This window comes from Thamnophis elegans, chromosome 2 (genome assembly GCF_009769535.1).
Source record: "Thamnophis elegans isolate rThaEle1 chromosome 2, rThaEle1.pri, whole genome shotgun sequence".
Lineage (NCBI taxonomy): Eukaryota > Metazoa > Chordata > Lepidosauria > Squamata > Colubridae > Thamnophis > Thamnophis elegans.
This window is the reverse complement of record NC_045542.1, coordinates 148,928,622-148,938,355: the sequence shown is the minus strand read 5'-3', so window position 1 is coordinate 148,938,355 and position 9,734 is coordinate 148,928,622. Positions and strand designations below refer to the sequence as shown.

Sequence of the window (9,734 nt, the reverse complement as noted above, 5' to 3'; positions counted from 1 at the left end):
TTTGATAAAAACGCCGTTGGTCTGATCGAAATTGCTGATTTTGTTTATATTGGATGATTCGTGCCTCATATCTTTCAATTTTTCTAGCTGTTGCTGTTATCTGCTGTTTTACAATCTCTACAGCTTCATTGATGTTTCTTGTATCCAATCTATATCTTCTGATTAGCCAATCTATGATTTTGTTGTTTTTAAGCCGTTGCTCATGCATGTTCTTTCAACTATTATTATGTCAGGTGTGTTATGGGCCAAGTGCCTGTCAGTTTGATGATGATGATGATGACGATGACTATATCACAATGTGAAATCACAGATGTATTATTATTATTATTATTATTATTATTATTATTATTATTATTCTATGATTAGATTTCAAGATTTCATAACCTTTTATCATTTAAAAATCAGTTGCCATTTAATTATGTGGTCAAATTCAAATTAGTGAGATGGGTTACAGTCAATTTGCCTTGATACATTTCTAATATTTGTAGTAATAAGAGAAGAGCATACTAAAAACTCGTAAGTTAGGCTTGTCATAAAGTCTTTGTTGGTACGTATGACCTTCCCTAACCAGCACTTACTCTGTAAACATTTGAAATTATAAAGGTGATGGTCAAAGGGAGTTTTGACTCGTGCTGCCTAGAACTACTTAGAACTAAGGAGAGATTTCCTAACAGCCAAAATAATTAATCAATGGAATGATTTGCTCCAGAAGTTGTGGGTGCTCCAACAATGGAGGTTTTTAAGACGAGATTGGACAACCATTTGTTTGAAATGTTATTGTGTAAGGTTCCAAAATGTACTTGAGTCACCAGAATGCCAAAGAGAGAGACCCAAGAAGAGGCTTGGAAAAAAATATCAGCTTTTATTTTTGACCAAAGCAAAGAGCTGGGTAGATCATTCCATAACATACAGACAAAGAGCATGCAGTGAAAGGACACACCATGGGGAAGGTAGGGCTTCCTTTTATACCTTCAGAGACTTCAGCTTAGTACCCAATTCTGCCCCCCATGCCCATGCCTGCCTTATAGCCCTGCATTGGCTGTGCAGCAAGGAACGGGGGGTCTGAGTGCTTAGCAACACAGGTATTTGCCCGATGTAACCCTGCCATGCCATGACATACCCCACACCAGGCACTGAGTTGTAGACAGAAACAAGAGAACAGGAGTTGGGTCACTGGTAGAAGCAAATGGCAGAGGCAATTCTAATTCTTCAGGAGCAAAGCAATTCTTACAGAAGTGAAATAGCAAGTTATTGTTATGTCCCAGTAATTCTACCTATTGTATTATTATTATGTCCCTTCAATAGGATTTCCTTCTTGAGCAGGGGGTTGGACTAGAAGACCTCTAAGGTCCCTTCCAACTGTTATTCTGCCCAGAGTTACAATTTTGCAGCAATTCTGCCGTTGTGTGATAAAATGTTGGGCCTCTGAAGATAGGCAGCGTAAAGCAGAGGGCAACTATGCCCTTCTCCAAGGCACATGAGCTTTGGAAAACTTTGTGGTTGTCCCCACCACCCAGCCCTCCCCAAGATCTGCTGGACACTCCAGGCAGTTTGCTCCTACTACTGAGAAACCCATGCAGGCCTATCTGATGCTTTAGAAGACTTTCAAAGCCCGTTGGGTTTGGCTCTAAGGCGGCTTTGGAAAAGAAGGCCTGGTGCAACCAGGAGCTGCATTGGGTAGGCCTCAACAGCAGGAGAAAAACACCTGAAGGTAAACTATGTGTGGCATATTCTTGGGAGCGCCGGGTGATGGTGGCAATCACACTATTCCCCAATGGTCAGAGTCACCTGGGAGAACAATGTGAGCCAGCATTTCTGAGTGGCAATGGTGATGCTAGGGCTAATGTGGCAGAAGGCTGAGACTGCAGAAGGCCCTAAGGCCATGGACTGTTCCGCTTAGTGGCCTCAATAGGAGAAAAATAGGCAGATGTGTAAAATTAGGCAGCGCTCCTTAGAAGCAATGGTGGCGCTAGGGCTGGATTGAGGCCTGGATGATGGCCGCTGACTAAGACTGCTGAAGGCTCCAGGCTTCTACTTCAGGGCTAGGCCCAGTTCTTCCACCAAAAGTGCTGCACTGCAAGGCCAGACTGGGGCGCTATTACTGCATTGCAGCACCTCTTGAGCTCATGCTTGGTCTGCGCTGGGCCTCCCCATCCTCTGAGGCATCCCTTGCATGCTCACTTACAAATGCTAGGAATGAGATTGTCCCAAAGGTGCTTTTTCAGGAGGCAACTGGACTTTCTTGCTTTTTCTTTGAAGACGTTTTGCTTCTCATCCAAGAAGCTTCTTCAGCTCAGAGTGGATGGTGAGGAATGGAAGATTGCTGAAGAAGCTTGTTGGATGAGAAGCAAAATGTCTTCAAAGAAAAAATAAGAAAGTCACCTTTGGGGCAACCATGACCTGGATGTCTGGGAATCTCTATAGACTTTTAAGAATGTGATTGTTGAGCAAAGCAGTCACATGGGAGTCTTGCTTAATGACTGCAACAACTCACAACTGCAATTCTGATCTCAGTTGTGGTTGTAAATTGAGGACTACCAAGTAACTAGAACTAAGAAGAAATTTCCTGACAGAACAATTAATCAGTGGAACAACTTGCATCCAGAAGTTGTGAATGCTCCAACACTGGAAGTTTTTAAGAAGAGATTGGAAAACGATTTGTCTGAATTGGTAAAGGGTTTCCTGCCTGAGCAGAGTGTCAGAGTTTCAAGCAACAAACCCAATGCAATCAAAACTCCGAGGCCTGGAGATTCCTCAAAGTAAGAATTTATTAGGAATGTCATATTGGCACATCTGTTGAAAACCCAACTTTGAAGGAGGTTTTCCCCACCCAAATCAAAATTCAAAGTTCTTGCCCCCTGGGTGGCACGTCCATCACATGGTCCAATCAGACCACGGTCTCCACTCCAGTTGGCTTCAGTCCACGGCTTCCAAACACCTGGTGAAGACGTCCTTGGCTCCCACAGGAAAGAATGTTATTTTGGCTACATAGCTACATATTCCCCCGGCTACCTCTATCTCACCCCGCACGTTCCCACAGCTCCGACCAGCCTCATTGTGTCAGCCCTGAAGATGCTCCCAAAATGGCTTCAGGGCTGACACAGAGGGTTGGAATAGAAGACCTCCAAGGTCCCTCCCAACTCTGTGTATTGTATTGTATTGCATTGCATTGCATTGCATTGCATTGCATTGCATTGCATTGCATTGCATTGCATTGCATTGCATTGCACTCTACTCTACTCAAAAAGTTTCCACCTTTTACTTCTCTTACCCTCTGATGCCATAGAGAAGTAAATCCCCTTTTCTTTGTGACAGCTCCTCAAGTATTGGAAGACAGCTATCATGTCCCCTCTAATCCTTCTTTTTAATAGGCTAGCTGCTAGACTTACCTAGCTCCCACAATTGTTCATGATACCTGCTGTGTGCAATTGGTCAGCCAATTGACTCAGGTGGAATTGGTGGTGATCTGGTGGTTTATGCTGTCTGTCCTACATTTTTAGAGTCATCCAATTTAGGGTCACCCCTGGTATCTGTTATTTGCTTTCAGATTCTTTAATTGCTTTGAAATTTGGACAGATGTTGTAATGGCTCTTTTCAAGGCTGTAAGTTGCACACAGAGATAACGACCCTCCTTTGCTCTGGAGTTTTCTCACTCCATTTGAAGGAAGTTTTTCTGTTTTTTCCATGTCTTTGATATTGGAACCTATTGCCAATACTTTCACCTTCCTTCTCCTTTTAGCTTCCTTTCCCAGCTATGGACAGAATCCGGTTGGTCAATGCACCTTCTTGCAATATATAAAGTTCCTCTTTTTGTGATCATCTTCTTCTTTTTTGTGTGAACAGGATACAGCCTGGTCGTCTCTGAAGCTGCTTTCTTCCTTCGAATAACAAATAGTCCCGTTAAATCTGACAGGTGAGTAAGTTTGCAGAATTTTTGAAAAACAGTGGTTTTTTTCCAGAGAATTAGAAGATGGTTTTTAGGAAAGGGATTAGAATTATTTTTTTCTGGCTGGTTAATTCTATTTAGACTAGTTATTTCTATTCAAGGCTAAACATAACATTAAAGAGACAACAATTTATTCAGCCATAATAGGAAATGCCTGCTAGCGTTTGAGACACAGAAAAACAAGAGTTGAAAAGAAAAGCAGTGAAGATAAAACCCATAGTGGGCTGCCATTTCTTCTAGGCTCAGATACGTGTTTGCAAATTTCTATCATCTTTATCTAGCAATAAGACCCTGTTAAATAGACCCTGTTAAATAGACCCTCTGAATGGATGAGACAGGACTCAGGCTTCAGTGACAAACAACAATTCTTTATTAGACAAACTATTTACAAATCCAGCTCTGGCCTCTCTGGCAGCCCTTTTATAGGGAGCTGTCAGATGGCTCAGTCAATCAGCTTCAAGTATTCTCCCGCCAGAATGGAGGACCTTGGTGGAGCCTATTGCTCCAGTATCAATATGTAACAGACCTGTTAAAAATCAGTGGGATATTCCTCTAGGTAGATGCTGATAGAATTGCATTTCCTAAAGCACTTGTGCAATTGGACTGGATACATCTGGGATGGGAGATGTTATTTCTACTTTGCTTTGCTCTAATATTGCTCTAATATTACTGGCTGTACAGTTGACAATCTGTTCTTGCTCCTCGGGGACAAATAATGCTAGGCCTTCTTCAGGAAGTCTACAGAAATGCTTGTTAGGCAGCCTAGAGTGCCTGCTGAGAAAAGCATGTGTGGATGGGAAAATATTAAGGTTAGGGCAGAGTTCCCCAACCTTTTCGGTTGTGGATTGCCGTGTGTGTGTGTAGAGGGGAACAATCTGTGTGTGCGGCAGGCACACATGCATGCTGCTTGCGTGAGTGGGGATGTGTGCATGCTCATACACTCATCTGCCACCTCTGTGGCGCGGTTCCAAAAGGCTCAAGGCCCGGTAGCGGGCCATGGCCCAGGGGTTTGGCACCCCTGGGTTAGGGAAATGTAGCTGTTCTAAAAAATATTTTAGAGGTTTATGGCTGGTGAGGCACTGGCACAGTGGTGGGTTTCAAATTTTTTTAGACTTGTGGAGTGATCATAAGATGCCTAAAGTCAGACTAGATGACTGTTCTCCTGCCTCCTCCTGTAGAGGGCCCTTTTTAGAGGCTTTTTTAAACAGTTAAGCACTAAGCAGAGTCATCCACAATGACTCTGGCAGCAACTAGCTCAGCCTGACCTCAGCTCTTGCCTTTTTCCTTTTACATTTTTTTTTCTTTTCATGATGACAGTGGTGAGGCTCTGCCTCCCCTGACTGCACGTCCCTGTTCTGAGGCTAGACTTTGTATGAAAGAAAATAGGAAATCCCGTGGTGATTAGAAAACATGAGTTTACTGGGTTCAGAGGAAAAGTTGAAAGCGTGCTCTTCATCTTTTCAGCTGTACCTGACTTTTTGTAACATTATTTATCAACCTTGATGACTTTAAGATGTGTGGACTTTAACTCCCAAAATTCTGGGACTTGAAGTCCACACCTCTTAAAGTTGCTAAGATTGAGAAACACTGATTTATAGCCTTTTATAAATTAGCTCTCTCCATTTTTTTTCCTGATGCTTTACAATTTTGCTTATTTTGCCATTCTTACCATAGCTGGTTTTTCTAAGGAATTTCATTGTATAACATACCCAAAAGAGGACACGCTTACCTTCATAATCCTAGATTTCAGTGACTCTTCTAGCTTGACATGGTGGGTGGATTTAAAATAAGATCGGAGCAGAAAAAATGTTGATTTGGGGTAATTTTACATTGTTATTTATTTCAGTTATATCATAATTTACAAGATAGGGCTTAGTACACTATGTTACAGAATAGGATTCTTGAATAAGTTAGAAAGGTAGAACACAGATAATATATAACAACACTGTATTGGGAACCCTGGAGAAGATCTACTGTATAAAGCTGTCCATCCGCTGAGCAAGGGGATCAGTAAACAGGAGTTCTAAGCGGTTCTTCTAGAACGTTGGAGATACATCATGGAGAAGGGCAGAGTTGACTAAGTCATTCCCTGCTCACCATTAGTGTCCTCAGCAAAAAAGGAGCCCAACCATCACAATAAAGTAATCATGAGTTGGCATAAGATGTACTTATACAGTATTGGAATAATCTCATATTGATTGTAACTTTTTCCAGGTCCACCAACTCGTCATACTGTTGCAATGCCTTGTCTGCTGTGCCCAACTCTCTTCTGCTGCCTCCTCCTCCTTCACTTTCCATTAGCCTCCAGTTGTGCATCTAAGGGAGACACAGTGGTCATAACCAGCAGTGGCCCTATTAAGGGCAAGCAGTTCCTGGTTGGCCCTGGATCTGTAACAGCCTATCTAGGCATTCCTTATGCTGAGCCCCCCCTGGGGAAGTTGCGTCTCCAGAAACCTCTTCCACATCAGCCATGGAGTCAAACATTGGAAGCCACCAGTTTTGGCAATTCCTGTCCTCAATTTATTTTCCGGGATACTCCTGAAGCAGATATATGGTCTCCTAAAACACCAGTGTCAGAAGATTGCCTTTCTCTCAACATCTGGGTGCCACACCCACAACCTTCTTCACCAGTCCCTGTTTTGGTCTGGATACACGGAGGGGGTTATGCATTCGGCACAACTTCTGTGGATGTGTTAAATGGGACACATTTGGCTGCCACTGAGAATGTCATTGTGGTCACCATCAATTATCGCTTGGGAGCTCTGGGCTTTCTGTACTTGCCACCAGCTGCTCCAGGGAACCTAGGCTTATGGGACCAACAGCTGGCCCTGAAGTGGGTAAAAGAGAATGCAGCTGCCTTTGGGGGAGATCCTTCTCTGGTGACCCTTTTGGGCCACAGTGCTGGAGGATCTTGTATGAATCTCCATCTTCTCACACCAAAAAGCCATGACCTTTTTGCCCAAGCGGTGATCCAGAGTGGAACAGCCAATGCCTTCTGGGCTTGGAAGTCTCCTGAGGTAGTCAAACAATTATCTCTGGAATTTGTTCATCTGCTAGGTTGCTCTGAGGACAATAATACCAGCATAGGGCATTGTCTGCAAACAAAAAATGTTTCTGAACTTATTCGGCATGAAAGAGCTATGTCTACCAAAGGCTTCCTTCTGGATTTTCCCTTCGTGCCAACCACAGATGGGGAGTTTTTGCTTGGTGAACCAGAAAAGCTCATGGAGGAGGGGCAAATTCAGGTCAAACCAGTCCTCATAGGCGAAACCTCTGATGAAGCAGCCACATTTGTCCCCTATATTTTCCCTAACATCACCCACAATCTCATAAATCAGGAGCAGCTTCTGAAAGGGATACAGCTGCTAGTGCCAAATGCAACTGAAGATGTTGTTCAGGCTATTGCACTGAGGTACAGTGAAGGACAACATGGCCCAGCACAGTTCCGCTCCGCTATGTCCTATTTCTATACAGATTTGCTCTTTGCATGCCCATCGAGGGAAGCTGCAGGAAATATCAGGAAAACTGGGAGTCCTGTATATGCCTATTTATTCACACATCGCCCTTCATGGTCAATTTGGCCTGAATGGATTGGGGCAACTCACGATGCTGAGATTCCTTATGTTTTTGGAACCCTTGAATCAGTGCCGCCTTTCAATCAAACCTACACAGAGGCTGAAGCTAGACTGAGCCGTAAGATGATGCATTACTGGGCAGAGTTTGCCAGAACTGGGTAAGTGGTTCACTTTATCTCTATAAATTTGTATTTTAAATCCAAAGGAAGCCTTTCCATTCAACAAATGCATTTTATATCTAAAGTAATGAAGCCATAAAGTAATGCACGCTTTCCCTTTCCATATGTTTAAAGGTTGTGTTAATACAAGTAGTTCATGATTTACAACCACAGTTGGGACTAGAATTTCTGTTGCTAAGCAAGACAGTTGTTAACTGAATCATAAGTGCAAGGACCAGTTGTAAGTCACTTTTTTCAGTGCCATTGTAACCTTGAATGGACGTTAAATGAATAGTTGTAAGTCAAGGACTACCTGTACTGGAAACAGCCCTGAATTTCTAAGGATTCTTAATAATGTCCCTTATAGATAATTGTTCTTTTATGAGTTCAGTGGTATCACACGTATTCCAGGGTACATTATTTCTCCAAGCAGAATAAAGAAGGCAAAAGGGAGATAAGAAACAGAGTGTTACTCTACCATTAAGAGAACAAACAAAGGCTTGCAAGGGAGTAAGTAGTGAAGGGGAAACTCACAAGATGGAGGGTGCCCAGGGTGTCAGGATTGGGACTGGCAGATCCAAGAGTCTATGAGGAGCTGACCTGGGTTTGGATCAGCAAGGAGGAGACACAAGAGATTTCACCAAGCCAAACTCCACCCCTCCCTCAAAGTCCCCTTTGGGAGTTCTCCTTGGTTGTGGTTTCCCAAGTCAAGACCAGTCTCTTTGGAAAAGAGCTACATCAGAATAACAGAGTTGGAAGGGACCTTGGAGGTCTTCTAGCTCAACCTCCTGCTCAAGCAGTTGCCAAACGGGCAACTAGAACTAGCCCTATGCCATTCTGGACAAGTGGCTGTCCAATCTCTTCTTCAAAACCTCCAGCGATGAAGCACGCATAGCTTCTGAAGGCAACTTCTGTTCCACTGATCAACTGTTCTGACTGTCAGGAAATTTCTCCTTATTTCTAGGTTGGTTCTCCCTTTGATTCGTTTCCATCAATGTCCTTTTCTTCCTCCTTAGGAATCCCAATGGGATAGCGGCCAGCAAGGATAAGTGGCCACTCTATAATCCCACAGAACAGAATTTCTTCCTTCTTAATACTGAGCCATTCCAGAAAAGGATGGTAGAGCACTGTGACTTTTTAAAGAGCCTTTTTTCAAAGGCTGAAGAGACACGTAAGTTCAGCTATTAATTCTGCCTTTGGAAGGGAGTGGGGGTTGATGGAAAAGATATTTTTTAAAATCATTTATATATCAGATATAGAGATCACCCATCTCAATCATAGAGCAATCTCTAAAAATTGATTTTATTGCCACTCTTTGATGAAACATACTCATTTGATTTTACACTGGGCAATTTCGTAATGCTAGTGATAAATTTTGTAGAGCAAGCATATTTCATGGCATCCCAAGAGTTAGGTCTCTAGTAATGTCCGCTAAGTAAGCTTTAGTTGCTCACATAAAGATGACAACAACAACAATAACGAATCCCAAAACATCTGGCTCACCACTTGATGACCATCGTCATTGACAAAATCCCTCTCAGTCAATTGCAAAAGGCAGCTTTATTTGGAATAGCTTACATCCTGCAATGGTAACTTTAATACCAATAAAAAAATATCTGCTCATCTCAGCTTTTTGGGAAGGACAGAGTAGGTGGACAAAAAATGTCAAATCCTAAACATCTGGCTGACCAAAACAATAATGTTTTGATATATATATTTAATAAATATATATCATGGAACCCTCAGAACCCTACTTCTAGATTCAGATTCTCTAGTGATAAGATATACACTTTATCTTGATATTTCATTTTTCTTTGTTCTGCAGAGAAGTCCAAAGGTGGTTCTGTTTCATCTGACTAAGAAGAAGACAGGAGGTAGGAATCCAGTGCTTGATTGTAGTAACAGCCTTCAATTGGGATCAAGTTGGATGATTTCAGAAAGGGGAATAGACTTCTTTGTGAATAGTAATTTCACATCGGCATTCCAAACCATTTTTAAATAACACTTTTGTGGCTCAGCTTCGCTGTATGGAGTGGAAGCTCTCCAAGCTGATGC

At 42.6% G+C, this 9,734-nt stretch overlaps 1 protein-coding gene across 1 annotated transcript; it reads left to right on the top strand.

Annotated features, from left to right (window-relative positions):
- Nucleotides 1-6,171: 6,171 nt before the first annotated feature.
- LOC116504967 (cholinesterase-like) lies at nucleotides 6,172-8,886 on the top strand. The gene is made up of 2 exons (XM_032212226.1): nucleotides 6,172-7,679; nucleotides 8,696-8,886. The coding sequence occupies exons 1-2, from the start codon at nucleotides 6,187-6,189 to the stop codon at nucleotides 8,865-8,867; spliced, it is 1,665 nt and encodes a 554-aa protein (XP_032068117.1). The 5' UTR covers nucleotides 6,172-6,186; the 3' UTR covers nucleotides 8,868-8,886.
- Nucleotides 8,887-9,734: the final 848 nt, after the last annotated feature.

What these genes read in the sequence shown, in the direction of transcription:
- LOC116504967 (XM_032212226.1), top strand. Translation starts at nt 6,187, where the DNA reads ATGCCTTGTCTGCTGTGCCCAACTCTCTTCTGCTGCCTCCTCCTCCTT. An exon ending in GCAGAGTTTGCCAGAACTGG is followed by an intron (nt 7,680 to 8,695) that starts GTAAGTGGTTCA and finishes CTTCCTCCTTAG; the next exon opens with GAATCCCAATGGGATAGCGG.